The sequence below is a fragment of the Leptidea sinapis genome, chromosome 6 (genome assembly GCF_905404315.1).
Source record: "Leptidea sinapis chromosome 6, ilLepSina1.1, whole genome shotgun sequence".
NCBI lineage: Eukaryota > Metazoa > Arthropoda > Insecta > Lepidoptera > Pieridae > Leptidea > Leptidea sinapis.
The window spans coordinates 8,596,667-8,616,844 of record NC_066270.1 but is presented as its reverse complement, the minus strand read 5'-3'; the positions used below and the strand labels follow the sequence as shown (position 1 = coordinate 8,616,844).

Sequence of the window (20,178 nt, the reverse complement as noted above, 5' to 3'; positions counted from 1 at the left end):
ATTGACAAAACGCTGTGCGGGCGAAAATCACGCCGATCTGAGGCAAACCGTGCGATCAGAGTTTCCTGGAACGGAAAGGGTAATCAATAACTTCGGTACCAGTATATCGACTAGGGGAAATCGCGGTTTAGCTCAGGAACGAATCAGCTATCCATTCGTAGTAGTTTGGGGTGAAACTGAACACGGCGGTCGTTGAAACTCCTGACTAAGGACATGCGGTGTGAAGTATTGGACCCGTTGGTGGGTTCGCTTCCCATTATGGTGTTACACTTGCATAATTCAAACGCACTTCAAAGCCAATAAAATCTAAATATTTGTGAAGCATGGCTACACACAAATCACGTTGAATCATTAAGAAAAAAATAGAAATAAACATTTTGACTGTTGAGCACATTGAGGAATTTTCTAGAAACTGTGACATTCATAATGTTAACACGAGGAACAAACATAAACATTTGTTACGCCTACTACTCGGCTGAGACGAATTAATAAGTCTTTAATGGGCGATGTGTGATGACGAAGCAAGAGATAGATCTTTGTGGAGAAAACTTGGGGAGGCCTATGCTAAAAAGCAAAACAATCTAGAAACCGGTGTCTAATATAGTAAATTATCACATAAGTACTTTTATATAATCAAATTAAAATAGTAGATTTAAGATTAGAAATGTAACTGCACTTATTTATAGATTGTTAATAAAGGCTTTTATTATTATTATTATTATCAGTATAATGGGCGATGTATATGCTTTTACAACATGATCCCAGAATATGTACAAAACAAAAGTTTTACCAAATTCAAACGAATTGTTAAAAACGTCTGTGTGATAAAGGTTACTATAGCATAAATGTTTTTCTTAATGATACCACGAACTGCGAATAGAGCAAACACTCTTAGGCTATTCTACGATATTACTGTAAGTATATTATATTGTAACGAAAACTTAAAAAAAAAGCCCGCTGTTTCCGGCGCCCGTTCTTCTCAGGTCTGAGAACTATTTAGAATGGGTGGTAGTTTTTGACGTTCAATGTATTAAATTATATCTATATATATCTTATATCTTTAAACGAGCAATTCTTGAATATATATATATATTCTGAATCTCGGAAACGGCTCCAACGATTTTCAAGGCTTGGTCGTCCGGATATTAAAAATGAATTGCTGTTCGTTAGTCTCGCTAAGACTCGAGAATGGCTGGACCGATTTGGCTAATTTTGGTCTTGAACTATTTGTGGAAGTCCAGGGAAGGTTTAAAAGGTGAATAAACAATATGAAAGTGTTCGGAATTAAATAAAAACAACAATTTTGTTTTTCCTTTGATGTGTCCCCCGTCGTCCGATATTTGTTTTGTATGGACATATTTTCTATGAGAGAATTTATTGACGCACGGTTTGACAGTTCTGCTGTGAAACAATTTCATTACAACAACAGGGTGCACATTTTACGAAATAATTCTTGATGTTATGATATATTATTGACAAATTCATAAAAAACATTATTTTATTTATTATATACAGAACAACGTCTGTCGGGTCAATTAGTTTAGAATAAAATTATTTGAATTTGAAAATAGTTTTAAATATTTTTTCTTGTATACTACGTGATACTTTGTGTACATGGGTATACATTAAAATACTGAAGAGCACTTAAATGTCGGCGCTGTTTTTGCACTTTAATGGGTACAGTGGGAATAAGAGACGGTCCCTCTCTGTTACATCACTGAGAGACATCAGGCGAGAGCTGGCTCTTAATGCTGTTTATTTTGCTAACCGTTAAATTTTTGAATAAGGCAACGTTATTTTATTAATAAGCAGAATTACAGTAAATTTAAAACAGGATTTTTATGTTTTTCATTAATATTCTCATTAACTGTCGAATTTAATTAGCTAATGCTTAACAATTAATTGTATAATTACTTTCATTTTTATTTATAACTAGTTGACCCGACAGACGTTGTTCTGTATATAATGAATAAAATAATGTTTTTTTATGAATTTGTCAGTAGTATATCATAACATCAAGAATTATTTCGTAAAATATGCTCCCTGTTGTTATAATGAAATTGTTTAACAGCAGAACTGTCAAACCGTGCGTCAATAAATTCTCTCATAGAAAATAATATGTCCATACAAAACAAATATCGGACGACGGGGGACACATCAAAGGAAAAACAAAATTGTTGTTTTTATTTAATTCCGAACACTTTCATATTTATTCAATTTAATATATAAAAATGAATTGTTGTTCGTTAGTCTCGCTATAACTCGATAACGGCTGGATCGATTTGGCTAATTTTTGTCTTGAATTATTTGTGGAAGTCCAGAGAAGGTTTAAAAGTTGAATAAATATGAAAATGCTCGGAATTACATAAAAACAACAATTTTGTTTTTCCTTTGATGTGTCCCGCGTCGTTTAGAAATCAAATTGAAAGAATAGTTTAAAATGAATAACTAATTAGAATCTTTATATATTTCTAACTTTCCCAGAAGATAAAAAACAAACTTAATTTTAACTACCTATTAGTTGATAGATTTTATGTACGATTTAATATTTGGTTGGTCTGATAATCGGTCGTCATCTATTTTTTATACTCCAAAAATTTTAATTCTTGATTTTTTTTTCTTATTACTTTATATGGCAATACAATGTTTGCTGGGTCAGCTAGTAAATAATAAAAAATTGGAACCTGTAATTATTTCTGTTTTCTCATTATCCCGCCAAACGGTGTTTAAACTTCATGTGAATCAAAAAGTACTGGGATAATAAAGGGAATCATTGCTGTGACAATACGTAAGTAAAGAAAGTAGGTATGGAGCCAAACGCAACTTTTCAAACTCTTCATCCGCTGTACTTCGTGGTTGTTTCGAGGAGTGGCCTTACTTTTGCCTCTCTTTATATTGTGAGTATTGTTTAACTAGAGCCTTTCTTTGGTTTCTACCTCAAAGTTACACTGTGGCTCGGCCATTGTGGAAAAAAGTTTTTAATTCAAACAAAATCGTGTATTGCAGCTTTAAAATATTTTATAAAAACCTAACATTAAGAGACTAAAGCTATTTTAACATTCTTACAAAATTCACAATATAAGAACTAACCATTTTCTATCTTTAGCCATTTTAACATTATATTGAATTCAATACTGAGTTAGAAGATGCGAAATAGCTCAAAGTAAGCGAAATAGCTATATTTTTCTGATATATATACATACATAATTAAGTATAAAAAAATTCATTACAAGCCATACTACATTACTTCACACCAATTAATAATAAAAATAATATTGACACACTTTTACATTAAATTCTTTCAAATTCCATTAAATTATCTTGCCCCAAACTAGGCATAGCCTGTACTATGGGTACAAGACAACAATATATTTTATTACAATATACTTATTTAAACATACATAAATACAAATAAACATCCATGACTCGGAAACAAACATCTATATTCATCATATTATAATTGTGTGCAACAACCAGGATGCGAGCCCAGGACCTCTAGTTCAGTAGGCAGGGTCACTAACAACTGGGCTATATGGGTCACTATTAAATATATAATTAAAACAATTCCTATTTTTATTCATGTTAAGATTCATCTAAGTCTACGATACATTACTAATTCTATTCTGTTTGGTGCTCAAGGATGAGATGAATACGAATCACCCGGTCAGGAAGTCCTGTTATTTTCACTGGTGTTGTTGACCCGACAGACTGGCAGAGCAGGCGTACTACAATATAAATTGCATAGTATGGCAGAAGATTCAGCTCAGAATGTAGGAACTTTGAGATGACTAACACATATTAAATGATTCAATTATAGTCGGAAATGTAATTCGAGATCAAAAATGTAAACAAAGAAATGTCACTGTCAATTTGACAATTCAGAGGTTATCAACATTTTTCTAGGTAGTTTAATAATAAACTTATTTTGATTAAAAATACATACAACATTTTAAAATGATATCTTTATATATATATATTTCTTGTGTGCGTGTGTATGTCACTGAACTCCTCCTAGACGGCTGGACCGATTTTGATGATATTTTTGTGTATTCCGGTGAATTTGAGATTGGTGTGTGCCTTCAGGTGGATTCAAGAATGGTTTAGATTCACAATTCAAATACCTCCTAAACGGCCGATTTTGATGATTTTTTTGTTTGTTTCAGTGAATTTGAGTCTGGTTTAGATTCTCAATTTCGTCCATATAATATAATTCTCCTGCTCATGTGTATGTTAGTGAAATCCTCCTAACGGCTGGACCGATTTTTCAAATTTAAGACGTGTGTACAGGACAACGTCTGTTGGGTCCACTAGTTTTAGTATATTTCAACACGCACAATGAAAAAGGTTATTTGTGGTTGGCAATAATTTTGGGCTTTACAAGAATCCTGAGCGGCACTGCATTGTAATGGGCAGGGTGTATGAAATACCATCAGGTGAACGTCCTGCTCGTCTCTACCCGTATTTTCATAAAAAAAAGGCTGTATCGTGGGATCAAAAGAGCTATAATGAACAGTAAACCATTTAACTTGGTAGTCATCATTGGCATTACTATGGCAATTTTTGAAGATACCGTAAAATAACAATTTAATTAAATAACTACAAATTCATCAATACTAAATTTTAAAGACGTTGACGTCATATCGTCGCTTTGTTACGGTGTACACTAAATAAGTGGACAACGATTTATTTTTTTAATATTACAGATTGATGTAAAGGTGTTGTGTTGTGATCCTTATTATTATTATTATTATATTCAAATTCAAATATTTTTATTGAAAATAGGATTTAAAATCACTTATTGAACGTCAAAATCTACCACCCATTCTAGAGACTGCCTCAGACCTGAGAAGAATTGGCGCAAGAGACTCAGCGGGCTTTATTTTAATATAAAATATGGATTACAATGTAATATCGTACAATAAACATTTATAATTAAAGAGCCTGAGGGTATTCGCTTTATTCCCAGTCCGTGGTGTCATTTGAAAATCGTTTATGCTATAATAACCTTTCCCACACAAACGTTTTTTAACAATTCTTTTAAATTTCGTAACACATTTGTTTTGTACATTTTCTGGGATCATATTGTAGAAGCATATACATCGCCCAACAAAAGACTTACTAACTCGACCCAACCGAGTAGTAGGCATAACAAGTTTATGTTTGTTCCTCGTGTTAACATTATAAATGTCACAGTTTCTAGAAAATTCCTCAATGTGCTTATGAACATACAAAACATTATCGAAAATGTATTGAGAAGCAACAGTCAAAATGTTTATTTCTTTAAATTTTTCTCTTAATGATTCTTTAGGACCTAGGTTATAAATCGCGCGAATAGCCCTCTTCTGCAGCACAAAGATAGTATTTATATCGGCCGCAATGCCCCATAACAATATACCATGGGACATAATACTATGAAAATAACTAAAGTATACTAATCTCGCCGTATCTATGTCAGTTAACCGTCTAATTTTCTTAACCGCATATGCTGCAGAACTAAGCCTATTCGCCAATCCTTCAATATGGGGACCCCACTGCAATTTAATTAATGTTGAGATATCAATGAAAGAATCTGGATTAAGTAAAAAAAAATAATAATCTTTTACTATTATAGCGACACGGAACAACAGAAACTGCAGAACAATTAACAACGAAATTCAAAACTGAACAATGAAAACTTTAAAAAAAGCAGTAATAGCAAGAAAATATCACGACAACGTAATAAAACTGCAAACCGTACTGACACAACGGACGAGCGCGAGGGGTGCAGGGGGAACGGGAGGGGGCTTCACGTTCCGGCGAGATCCAGAGATTATGTGGCCGTGTATTATCATCAGTCGTTAATGTGTTTAAATCTTCCAGTAAATCGTTAAATATTGCATCTAATGTGACGAAAATGGAATACCTTACGCCCTTATACATATAACAACTAAAAAAGCTTTTTTTATATAAACACTAGCTGACCCAGAAAACGCTGTGTATTGCCGATATTAAAATCGCGATACAAAAGTAACTGTTGAACGTAGATGGGTGAAAATTTTAAGATGTATGTAATTTTTAATGCTGACTCATAATCAAACAAATTAAAAAAAAAAACAAAAATTTAAAAAAAAAAATTTCGTGTGGACCTTTAACATTTAGGGGGATGAAAAATAGATGTTGTCCGATTCTCAGACCTACCCAATATGCACTCAAAACTTCATGAGAATCGGTCAAGCCGTTTCGGAGGAGTTCAAAGTTTAACACCATGACACGAGAATTTTATATATTAGATTAGATGCCCTTAAAAAAAAGGTATGTTTATTTGACTTACTATTCGTTAAATGTTTTGTTTATAAATATAAGCTCACCAAACTATCATTACTTTAGGCGGTGCTGAGGGTGGAATTACTATTAATGGAACAATTATTTTTGCCACACAAATTATCTTGCCCCAAATTAGGCATAGCCTGTGCTATGGGTTGCAAAACAACGATATACTTAAACATACATAAATACATCCATGACTCGAAAACAAACATCCATATTCATCATATAAATGTTTGCATCTACCGGAATTCGAACACAGTACATCTAGCTTAGTATTGTTTAATTTTTTTTACGGAAAAAGGAGGACAAATGAGCGTACGGGTCACCTGGTGTCAAGCGATCACCGCCGCCCAGTCTCTTGCAACACCAGAGGAATCACAGGAGCGTTGCCGGCCTTTAAGGAAGGTGTACGCGCTTTTTTTGAAGATCCCCATGTCGTAACGTCCTGGAAACAACGCACAAGAACGTTCGTTCCACAGCTTTGTAGTACGTGGAAGAAAGCTCCTTAAAAACCGCACTGTGGAGGACCGCCACACATCCAGATGGTGGGGATGATATCCTAATTTGTGGTGTGTCGTGCGAAGGTGGAATTCGGCGGCAGGAATCAGGTTAAACAGCTCTTCGGAACACTCCCCGTGATAAATGCGGTAGAAAACACACAATGAAGCGACGTCTCTACGCAACGCCAAGTCATCCAGCCGTTCACAGAGCACTGGGTCCCCCACAAATCGAGCTGATGATGAAGGTACCCATGTCGTATCGTCCTGGAAACAACGCACAAGAAAGTTCGTTCCACAGCTTTGTAGTACGTGGAAGAAAGCTCCTTGAAAACCGCACTGTGGAGGACCGCCACACATCCAGATGGTAGGGATGAAATGTAGTAGGGTCGCTAACCACTCGATATAGCTTAACAACTAAATAGCTTTTTTCATATAAATATGAACTAGTGTTATTTGTTAGATATTTACAATAACCCTCCCCTTTGTGTCGTGATCACCGAAGCGAAACATCTTTTCCTCATTTACGCAGGATGTCGTGTTGTTACTATAATAGCCTGAACACATGATCGGATTTGGTACGGCAGAACCTAATAGACTAATTTTTTGATATAAATGTCCATAAAATGAAAACTACTGGGCCAAACTATGGAAAAATTTTATGGGAGCAAATGGCATCTATTTTGCATCAAACAAAAGAAGAATTACGTAAATCGGATCATAAATCTCAGAGTAATCGGTGTACATACATAAAAAAAATACCGATAGAATTGATTAAACCTCCTCCTTTTTGAAGTCGGTTAAAAAATCTCCCTTTTGGCACTCTGGGCTAGGCGAGGGCCAGTTTCCAGCATCAATTTCTTTAATTACATTATTGTAATTTAATATTAACCTCGTTAAAAATAAATGGCGGGACATGATCGATTCCTGTCAATTCAAAAAATTAAAAATAGAATTTTGAATTTTATGAACAATATGAATAACTCATATTCATAAAATTCTCACACGAAACGCTCTAGTCGCATTATTACATCAACACTTGCTACAAGTCTGAAATGCGTGAATATTTTAACACCACTTTAAGTTAGTTGTTAAGTTCATCATGGAGCATGAGTTAATAATGTCTTAACTTAGTCCTCACTCTGAAGTGGGCATTCAAAATGCATGTATCGCGCGATTAAACTTTAAAGATTGATTTGGTAAACAGATGTGTGCTGCATTGCAATATTTAGATTGAATAGAGTAACATTTGGAGGTGAATAAGCCAATGGCTCGTATCATACTGCCTTTCTGGGACTTATTTTGATTAGTACTTAAAAAATGTAATGGTGGGGGCGTATTCTCTTAATACCAATATAAACGTGACCTTACCACTAGGGGAATTACTTGATATTTGCCTATTTTTGCCGTGAAGCAGTAATGTGTAAGCGTTACTGTGTTTCGGTCTGAAGGGCGCCGTAGCTAGTGAAATTACTGGGCAAATGAGACTTAATTTGAATTTTTGGGTCTTTCAAGAATCCTGAGCGGCACTGCATTGTAATGGGTAGGGCGTAACAATTATCATCAACGTCTGGCTCGTCTCGTCCCTTATTTTCATTAAAAAAAATATTCCGGTGCTAAGCTCATAGTGCTCAAAATTGTATCACTAGTTCACACAACAAACCCTGGGGTATATAGAAGTCGTAACATAACACTTAAGTTACTAATAATATTGATGCAGTTCTGCCAATTCCAATCTAATAGTGTGCGTCGGCAGGAGTTTCATCCGAAGACTGACGATTCGTTTTTTAATACAGCTGACGCGAAGTGGTTCCCATTCTTCACCCCAGGTGGAGCGAGGTCATGATTAAGATTAGTCACGAAAATGGCGCGAACAGTAAGAGTTGAGCAGTATTACAATATTTAGGTTGAATATAGTATCATTTGGCAGGAGTTGCGGGATAGCGGCCGTTCCCAATATACTATCTACAGATAGAGATAAATTACTACCTTCTAATATCAGTAATTAGCTGTCAATAATCTGAAGCTGTCCCAATATACCCTATATAATAATATAAGTCATTCTAGCGCCTTACATTGGGACGCGTGAATTGCAATTTCCATACAAACTTTATATCGCTGGTAAGCTATACGTGACAGACAGCGTGCACGGATAAGGTGTGGATAAGGTGAGTTACCGTCGATATGTTTATTGGGACAGAAAAGTCAACGATAGTTAAGATTTTTATCTCAAGTAAGAGATAGACTGAATATTGGGAATGGCCGTAAAAGGTATTTAACTTTTAAAAGAATAACCCATATACCTCGAGAAATTATAAAAAAAACACAACAAATGAGATAAAAAGGTAAAATGGATTGAACGAAAACATTGAACATTCAAAGTGAGTTACAGATGACACGAACATACTGAGGTGCGATTATTGATAGTCAAGCGCTTCAGAGAGCTGTTTAAAGTAGATTATAGGTTTTATGATTAGTGAAAAATACATGATCTATGTGTATATAAAAAGTAGTTGCACCAGGACAACTTAGCATGAAGAGCGAAAGAGTCAGGACTTCCCATCTCCCGCCCGTTCATGGTTTCTTTCTTACATATAAGGTGTAAGGTTTCTACTATGCTTTACTACTTTAAGAATTTTAAGGTAAGCTTACAATAATTTTACTTATGTTTCTAGCAAATAAAAAACATTGACTTCGATGTCTTTCTATATCTCTTCTCCTCAGATATTCATTAATTAAATCATTATTATTGTTGATTGATTTTAGACTTAGATTATTGGTAATGAAGAGCTAAAAACTGCAAATACACTGCAACCCGACACCTGTCGTAAAGATCAAATTCTGACATAACAGTAAATAATCCACTGAGCAGATCTGTTGGAGTTATTGTGCAGCACTGCAACTGCATGTTTACTGCAAGAAAAGATTGGAACAGCAGTATTCATGCAGTTAATTTGCAGTAATTTTAGAACAGGTTACTTTTACTGTCGTTTCAAATAAATCATACTTAAAATGTTTGGGTTTACGAGATAATGGTCAGTTGTGTAATATAATATAATTAATTGTAATCATTATTATGCAAAAATTAAGGATAAGTAATATTAATATAAAAACTCAAATATCTAAATAACCTTATTTTAGATTGATTAAATACATACAACCACACTGCTGCGCGCCACGGTTAAATCATATTTTCAGACAAGAATATTTTACGGAAAAGCAATTTTTAATTAACCCTCTTTAGGTTTTTTAGCTTTTAGTAACCATTTAATTAATATTAATTTATATCTCTCTTTGAGCAATTATTAATTGGTCAAAATTCATAAATGGTAACATTACTTGTAGCAGTTTTATTGCAGGATTCATGCAGTGTAAACTGGTAGAATACATCAATTAGCACTACAGTGTTAGTTGAGGTATTGAAATTTGCTGTAAACAAGCAACATGCAAGACTCAAATGATATGTGTAGCAGTGCAGGTGAAGTAATTTAACAGCATGTATATTTGTTTCAGGTATAATAAGAAAATAAATCTGTTTTGAATCAGAGCACCGGTCATTACTATAATCACTTCTAAATTCGTTAACACCAATCAAATGACACACTCTAATCTTGGTGGTCTACTGAAACATGACATTGGCTAGTTGTGGTGCCCCTTCTACAGAAGCAACTAGAAAGAATAGAATAGAATTTCGTTTTAGATTTTTATTTGATTTGAGGTGAGAAACATTTTTTATTATTTATTAATAATATTATAATAGTTGTGAATGTCTTTAGTGCTGGAATCTGACCCAAAATCAGTCTATATACTATGAAAACCAAAAATTTTGCTCTAAATAAAAAAGAATAGAAATTTGTGTGAAAAATAAAAAACTTTTAAAATTTAAGTTATAGTATAATGACCGAAAGCCTCGTCTAAACCTAGCCAGACGCTCCAATCATCCTCCCTGTTATTTCTTAGAGTAACCTCATATTTTCAAGGAGTTTAGTGTGTTCGTCATCCACTCCTGTACATTTGAGTATTACTTTAGTGATGGTCTTATAAACAAACAGTCAGCTTCAGCACTTGGGGCAGTCTGGTTGTTGGTATTACAATTGGTGGGAGATTGTCACCTTGATCATATTTGTCTTTAAACAATTCAACATGTGTTTTGCCTCTACACAAGGCATCCTCAGGACATGTTGTCTCGCCAAAATCTGGCATGAGACAAAAAGACAAATATTGGCGGAATTAACACTAAAGAAAACTCAAATCATTTGTAGAATTATGGATTTCCATAAAGTAATGCCTACTTCAATAAATTTTCATGAGTCATAGAGACCTGCCTGGCGAGTTTATCTGCTACATTGTTACCTAAGAAGCATTGTGTCCCTTGATCCTTTGTAGTCACTGAATTATTAAGTATTGTTTTTTATATGATTGGTGGTAGATTAGCCTAGACTTAAAAGTGTTAGTTACTCTACAGCAGTTAACACCATCTACTGTTGGAGAGAATTCCTACATAGTAGCAATTCACTTTCGTAGAGGGAATGTATACAGTGATAAATAGTATAGAAATAGAAAAAGTTTATTATGCTATGAAAAGTGTTGGTACTAATCTTCTCTCCTAAGACTAAGAGTATAAATTTATTGTTATATTTAATAATTTCAATTTAACGTTTAAAATAAACACACTCAATTTTGACTGTAAGCTAGTTTTTCTTAAGAATAAATATGTCTACTGATAAACTTATTTTTTTTTACTAAAACTAAGTTATTTACATGAAAGAAAAAATAAATATACCTGAGCTATCACCTCTCGCTGATAATCGCATGCAAGATGTAAACACGACCAAAAACAAGCCATTCCTCAGTGAAAACATTTTGGTCAACTTCTCCGGCTCACCCACAACACAAAAACACGTTTTCTCATTACTTTCAGAACAATCCGATACACACAAAAAGTATTTCGTTGTATTCAATATAAATACATTTCTTATGCATTTCACTTCTCAAAAGTTGCCTCATTATGGAAACGTTGCTAGGATTCCAAATATCACAACATAAAGGTATAACACCTGTGGAATACCTTACAAGTAATAGCCAGAAAGGAATAATATAAGTCACTAAAACATGCAAACTGGTACATTAAACTCTTTATAGATGTCACAATTTAGTTTTTATCACATAAAAACGATAACACAGTAATTTTTTATAAAAAGAAAAACTTTCGCAAAGTTTCAAAACTTATTTCCACAATTCATTATTTTGAAGGACGCTAGAAAACACGCACTACCGTCTACGCTCTAACGTAGAGCGAGGAATGGCAATTGGCCAATCGCTAGCACTTGCCAGCAAATTGACAATTTGACATTGACAGTATCTACTGTACTGGTTGTTCTACTGACTGCGTAGATACAAACAAGAAGGTAGGTGTAGACAAATAGAATTTAAGGTCTATGTTCAGGTGTAGATCCAAAAATTAATGATTTTGTATTGGCACGAAATGCAAGTCCATAGGCGACCTTCAAAAAATTGTCGGAGCGGCCGTATTCTAATAATATTAATGAAATCAACTGAAAGCTCTGTGAACCTTGCAACTGAAATATTTGCTATATCATTGTTCAATAGCTCAGCATTATGGAAGTCATTTCTCTGATAGACTAGGATTCCCATCTATTCTGTGTGTTTTCTTCTCATATTTTTAGTTGCCTTCAATAAATCGCAGGTTAGATGGTTAATTTAAAGGTTTAATAAAAATGGCGAATTACTACTACAAAAGTTGTTGGATAAGAGAATGTGACAAATATTCGTTGTGCGGTTCAGTTATACCACCACAACATAATAACCCAGGTATGAGCCAAGTTAAAATTACAATGATGTATTAATAAAGTACAGTAATGAATACATTAAAATTTTGACATTATTTGAATACAATTCTGTACTTAGGTCTATTTATTTTCTATTAGCCTCCTGGTCCACCGAACGCCAATGCTTGAGAAATGACAAACTCTGATCCAGCGTGCTCAGGATCTCATTCTTGGATTCTGGCAACCGGCTCCAGAATGTTGCGCTACGCAATCTCATTATCGCAAAGAAATCCAGTACTCTGGCCCCGGCAAACATATCTGACGCATGCAGTACCGAGGCAACTTAATCAGGATGCTTATCATACGCATCATTGTATTGCACCCTGATGACGCGTATAGAAGCATAAATAGTAAGCTCTAAACAGTCACCCTCAATGGGTTGTAAAATTGGTTGTCTGTAAAGTCGTTTTATGGACCATAATTACTTCATAATGTCATAAGAAAACATTTAAAAAAATTGCATACTTTTATGAATTGAATTATTATTACTGAATTATCATTATTTATATTTATTATCATATAATTATAAAATAACATTTATTTGCACTCGTTAATTCAAATATTTTTTCGCTTATGTGCCACACATTAGGCCTTAGTTATGTGCGCAACATATGTTTGTATAAGTGTGCACTTAGAAGCGCGAATAACAAAAAGAAATTCAGAATGTCGTTCTGGAAAACATGTACGGCAGAGATTAGGGTGAAAGAGTGGCTCTGGCTTCCAAAAACATTCTTTATCTTAGTTTTACTGTGACAAACTGACAACTGATAATCGACACTTGACAGTGACGTTTTAATGCGTTCACCAAATTTCTGAAAAGTGAAAAACAATTCTTTTTAGCTAACCTGTCATTTTAGCAAGTTGAGGCGGGTTTTAAATCCTAGGTAATCATAATAAATATGGCATAAAAGTGTATAAATCTATTCTAATTCGAGACCGTGACACCTTATTAATAATTTTAACTCTTTATTTTGTTATGTCTACGTAGACATTACTTATTTTCTTGTGTTTTTGTTTCTTCCATTTACGGAGGTTATAAATATTTGAACTGATTGTACTGCAATGCATTTAATATTTCAGCCATGGTGCGTATGAATGTATTGAGTGATGCGTTAAAATCTATCCACAATGCTGAGAAGAGAGGGAAAAGGCAAGTGCTGATCCGGCCTTGCTCAAAAGTAATCGTCAAATTTCTGACTGTGATGATGAAGCATGGCTATATTGGAGAGTTTGAAATCGTAGATGATCACAGAGCTGGAAAAATTGTGGTCAACTTGACAGGAAGATTAAATAAATGTGGTGTTATATCGCCTAGATTTGATGTACCTATTAACGACATTGAGAGGTGGACCAACCTTTTACCTTCCCGACAGTTTGGGTAAGTTCTAAGTTTACCAAAGCCTATAACCATTGTTATCAAAGATATTTAATTTAAAACTAGGAGTACGCACAACTACCGCGAATCACCAATAGATCTTGTTGGTTGCTATTTGATATGTTGTGCTATATCATAAGACTTTGGTATCAAGTGATGTTGCTCTTTAGCAAACGCTGTTACTGCCATTGCGGACAAAGCAAAACCCACACCTTCATGGTGTTTCTTTGGTTTTAATAAAAAATTTAAATATAAATTTTATTAGACATATTTCAAGCATTGAATTCGTACTGGATGTTGAGTTATGCTTATTATTCAAATTCAAATATTTTTATTCAAAATAGCATTTATAATCACTTATTGAACGTCAAAATCTACCACCCATTCAAGAGACTGCCTCAGACCTGAGAAGAATGGGCGCAATAAACTCAGCGGGCTTTTTTTTTTATATAAAATATGGATTACAATGTAATATCGTACAATAAACATTAATAATTAAAGAGCCTGAGGGTGTTCGTTTTAATCCCAGTCCATAAGCTGAACTGTCTTACATGTTTATGTCTCAGTAACTTGAATCTGTCCTGGTTTTTAAACTTTATTCTGAGTCTTATATTAAATTGAAATGAGACAGAAAATCAAAATAAAAATTTTTTGGCTGCCATATGATGGAGATGCTGCACTCTGTATTATAACCTCCCCCAATAGTGGCTAGAATTCATTAACGAAACTATACATTTTAGGTGATCACCTTATATATACTATACTCATTCACGGCTATCTGTAGAGAAGTCCTACAGACTGAATAATGCTAGGTGAGATAAATATCACACAGGAATTGAATTTGAAAACACAATATAAATTGTGATCACTTGACAGCCCTAATGTGTTAAAAAAACCTGGCTGTCTATGATTAAGCCTGATAAGTCCCCTCTTAAGGTTAAGGGTGCCTTTACCTCTGCTAAAATAATTTATTAGCATGTTGCCTGTTTGTGCATTATTATAATACATTTTTGGTTCAGCTGTGATGTCTGTGCATTACATGTAATGAATGAATGAGCCTATTTTTAAATTGGATTTAATTGACAGGTTGTGGGAACTATATCTTTATTATTTTGCAGGCTGTTAACTTGAACAGACTTACTATAAAGCATTATTATTTGAATAAAAATTACTTGTAAAAAATTTGATGTCACAGGTACTTAACCAAAATACTCTAAACAGGCAATATGTTAACTATTTTATTTACTTGTACCTTGTAAATGTTAAAGTTTTATCAGTACATATCAAACATAAATATTCATTGTTTAAAATTACTAAATTGGCAGGTAGACTCAGTTTTTCATATTTACTTTTCCACATGGCTCATTGAGAGAATCCACTGTTCATCCATTTTTCACTATCAAAAGTTTATATATGTCCACACCAAGAACACTGAGGAATGTTAGCCAATGGGAGGACACAATCATTCTACATTTCACTCACACTCTTTCATATTAGATGTCTTTCATTACATATTGTATCTATGTGTGGGTAAAGTTACAGCTCTCTGTATCTAAGTACCATACCTAGCTCTTTCAGTCATGGTTTGACTAATACCTATATCTTAGGGCAAATTATAGAGACAATTATTTGGTAGGCCATGTACGTTACTTATTCTGATTTTTTTGTTCCACTTGTTACATATTTTTAAAGTAATAATAATATAAATATATCATTTACCTATGCTTAAAACAGGGAATCTTATATTTACCCAGTATTCATATAAGTGAAAAGTATTAACCTCCTCTTTGCTGAGAGACCTCTTCTCTCTTTCATGAGACCACCGTTTAGTACTCTGTTATTTGTTTAGCACACAAGACATTAATATATAGCCTAACTCATTACTTCATTGTGTCTCTTCTACCATATTTAACAGGGGAGTGTTCCGAAGAGGTGTTTGACCTGATTCCTGTTGCTCAATTCCACCTTCGCATGACACACCATAAATTAGGACATCATCCTCACCATCTGGATTAGTGGTGTTCCTTCCGTACATCCATTTGTCCTCCACTTCCTTAAAAAACTTATATTCAGTACTAATTATAAATAATTAGTCATCAAGCTATATCATACCTAACCAGCAGGTCTAAAAACACCCCTCCTTCCATTATGAGGTTAGCAGTGAATGTGTTAAGTTAAACATTTTAACACTATGTAATCAAAAACTGGTAAAATATAAATTTCATCTTCAACTTAAAACTAAGAATTTGAGCTAAAAAGAGATAAGAAAGAACACAGTTCACCCAACAGTGTTCTAATTTGAACACTAAGCATGACTTGAAGGTATTTACCTTAGATTTGATCAAATCTCCACTTGGTTGTTCAATGTAACAAGCAATTTAGCCCATAAAACTTATAAATAATTTATCAGTTCCTTATGATTTACCTCTATTACAAATCAATTTAATATTGTGTTTCATTTTCAGATACCTAGTGCTTACTACCAGTGGTGGTATCATGGACCATGAAGAAGCGAGACGGAAACACTTGGGAGGAAAAATATTAGGTTTCTTCTTTTAATCTAATACATTAAGTTAAAATGTATTTGTAGTTTTTTTTAAAAGCAAATTCCATTGAGAACCAAACCATCATCATCATTGCAGCCGAAAGAAGTCCACTGCTGATTAAAAAGAGTGCAAAAGAAATGCTGTGAGAGTTTCTTGTGCTGCTTCCTCTCTCTCAGAGCGCCATTTGTTTCCGAAGCGGTAGTTGTGTCTTGTATATTAGAAATGACATCAAAAAGAATTCTAATGGAATCAATTTTGAGAAAATAAATTCCCTTTTTATGCTGGACAAAGTTCTCCCATAGATCGCCGTTAGAGAGTGGTGGGGCCTGCTCTACCAACCTATTCTGGCAATATTGAGCAGATTGTCAGTCCATCTTGTGGGAGGCCTACCAACATTACTTCTTCCGGTACATGGTTGCCATTCGAGGTCTTTACTGTCCTAATGGCCATCTGTCTATCCAGCTATGTGCACTGCCACTTAAGTTCCGTAACCATCTAAGGATGTCAGTGTCATTGGTTCTCCTATAGATCTCCTCATTTCTGATTTGATCTCTCATTCTCCATTGCCCTCTTAGTGACCATGATCTTCTTCATAAGGCCCCCAAAACCCCCCAAAAAATGAGATTCAAATAAGATCTTTTCATTTTCTCTATAAAAGTTGTTTACGGGCAGATGAGTTAAATATGAAATAGTATTTTTAGAATAGAATAGCTAGCATGTAATTTAACATAACTCACAGCTCATGGTCGCTCACGAGGTCTATGCTCAGAGTTTCCCTGCGAGATTGAATCAGAAATGAGGAGATCCAAAAGCAAATCAGTTACCGACATAGCCTAAATGATTGCAAAACTGAAGTGGCAGGGGGCAGGGCACATAGTTTAACAGACAGATGGCTGTTGGTGCTGTAAAGTCCTCAAATTGCAACCACATACCGGAAGACGCAGTGTTCTTTTTTTGTTCAAGATCACTGGAAAATGTTTGATGAGGGCAGGTCCGTTTGTCGTGGATATCTTTGGGGGGTGCCTTTGTCCAGCAGTCTTCCGGCTGATGATGAATTTAAATTATCTGGCTAATTTCAGTAACATAGCTTTAGATTTTCACATATATCATTACTAAGCCATATGAGTGATATCCTAGTAAATTAATTGCTTGCTTTTATTGGTGATTGCTACAATTTATAGTATGTATTGATCCATTCCAAAACCAATCCTAGCTAACTAGAAGGCTGTGCATGAGTCACTAGGGTTATGTAGGGGAAAAACTTACGCATTTTAACCAGGACACTAACAGGGCACTGCAGGTTAAACAAACACTTTGATTGCAGATTCTGTAATAGAGCAGATGAAACCCCATTTCACATCCACTCCAAATGTGGTTCTTTAATGTGTATACATAGCATCTCTGAGAAGTTCAATTCTTGACTCCGTGTCACCTTACATAACTGAGGCACCAAAACAAGCCGGTAAACGTGTAAATACATAGCCCCACGCATACACTTACACTAATACAAGCCGATCGGCCGCCATTATGAGATTTGCCATCGTCTGTGACAGATCAGTTAGCGTCGCAATAAAATATTTTAAAAATGCCGTCGTGCGTTGTGAAAAAGTGTAAAAACAATACTATGAAAGTATTTGTTATGGTTATATGGTTTATTTTTTAAGGGAGAAAAAAATGTGTATCTGGTATACCCCGTAACCGCACACACACTAGCATAAAGGTGCTTCACTTGCTAATATCACGGCGCGGAGTCCTTTTTTTACTAGTCCGTGATTAAACCAAACAAAACTTATTTTCCTTCATGATAAAAAAAGAAACAAAACTAAATTGACTCCGAGACTCAAGTCTCGTGCCCGAATTTGGCGAGTCAACATCTTCTCGATCCTCGTCCTCCTCAGGATGCGTCGGGTAGCGGCGAAACACGTGTCGAATTGATTGAAGACGAATCTTAGCGGAATTTACACTCAAGAAGGCTCACCACACTTGAATAAAAAATGGATTTCCGCAAAATAATGCTTAATTAAATAAATTATCTGTATTCACATCAGTCGAACTGTTTGATATTTTTACGGGCAAAAGCTGAATAACTCAATTAAATTGCCAAGTTACTGATAGTTGATAATGTGGGTTCCATTGTAGTTTGTTTTGTATTAAGTTACATTTTTTTTACTTCCTATTGTGCCAATGTCACGTTAAGGTAGACCACCAAGCTTAGAGTATTTGTTTACTAATTTTAATGGTAGTGATCAGTGCTAAAGATTGAAACAAATTTTATTTTCTTATACCTGAAACAAATATACACGCTGTTAGGACTATAAAGGACATACACTAATATAATTACTTGAATTATTAAATATAGGTACTTAGTGATATTTACAACTTAATCTTATTTATTTTAATATATTTACATAAAATATATACAATAGGAGTTAAAACTAGGGAGAGGAGACATGTAAAGGAAGTTGGGCTTCAGGAGGTATAAAATTGTACAAAGAAGGTTGCATTAAAGGGCATTTGAAAAATAAATGATCCAGATTTCTCTCATCTAGACCCCTGATTTGATTTGAGTCTACTATCTAAAGTAATGCCAAGAAAAATTCCAGAATTATGGAATCTAGCATTGTCGTCGTCGTGAGTATAGAGTCACGCAAATCTGTGATCTTGGTATTGTTATGGACTCTAAATTTTCATTGATACCTCATCTGGATTCAGTAGTAAAAAAAGCTTATAAGCAGCTTGGGTTCATCTTGCAAGTCGGAAAACTATATAAAAAAAATCTGTTTAATAGTTTTGTTGGCAGCCATGCTGTTCATAACGAAAGAATTGGAATGATACAAAAAAGTTGGTAATAGCTCTTGATTTTAGAACCGGCCATATTTATGGTAGCTATTTTATGGATTTATTTTTATGAAAATTAGGGACGAGACGAGCAGGACGTTCAGTTGATGGTAACTGATACGCCTTGCCCATTACAATGTAGTGCCGCTCAGGATTCTTGTAAAACCCAAATATTCTGAGCGGCACTACAATTGCGCTCGTCACCTTCAGACATAAGATGTTAAGTCTCATTTGCCCAGTAATTTCACTAGCTACGCTAGCTAGCTAGCCCTTCGGACCGAAGACCGCGCCGTTGTAGTACCCATAATCCAGCCGGCATCCTGTGCAAAGGAGGTTCCCACTGGTCACTGGTGAAATGGACGTCCCCTCACTACTCCATCAAATTAACCTTAGAGTCCCTCGTTGTCGTCAGCGTCAATACACGAATACAGCTTTGTTTTCAATTCCTTGTAGGACGTGTTATCCAATCCAATGTATTTGTAAGGCATGCTTGCAAATAGTTCAATAAGAATGAGAAACTTCAGAAAATAGATTTGTTCAACAGTAACCGTCCAGGTTTCAGCAAACTAATTTGAAGCAATAATTTTCAATTTCTTACTTTCTTTTGTAAATGATTATTTTTTAATAAAATAAAAATAAAAAATTATAATTTCTTCTCCCCATGTCAAATCCCCTTTACTAACTGATGTAGCCTCATGAAAAAATAAAAGCCAACATATTTGATTGATTTGAACTATTTACCAGGATACAAAGGTGAACCAATAAAT

At 34.5% G+C, this 20,178-nt stretch overlaps 1 protein-coding gene across 1 annotated transcript; it reads left to right on the top strand.

Annotated features, from left to right (window-relative positions):
* The first annotated feature begins 13,438 nt into the window (after positions 1–13,438).
* Positions 13,439–16,610, top strand: LOC126965136 (40S ribosomal protein S15Aa). The gene is made up of 3 exons (XM_050808604.1): positions 13,439–13,536; positions 13,733–14,030; positions 16,493–16,610. The coding sequence occupies exons 2-3, from the start codon at positions 13,735–13,737 to the stop codon at positions 16,584–16,586; spliced, it is 390 nt and encodes a 129-aa protein (XP_050664561.1). The 5' UTR covers positions 13,439–13,536; positions 13,733–13,734; the 3' UTR covers positions 16,587–16,610.
* Positions 16,611–20,178: the final 3,568 nt, after the last annotated feature.

Excerpts from the sequence above, each read along its gene's own strand:
- LOC126965136 (XM_050808604.1), top strand. The coding sequence starts at position 13,735 with ATGGTGCGTATGAATGTATTGAGTGATGCGTTAAAATCTATCCACAAT. Across the intron at positions 14,031-16,492 it reads TTACCTTCCCGACAGTTTGG|ATACCTAGTGCTTACTACCA; the intron begins GTAAGTTCTAAG and ends TTTCATTTTCAG.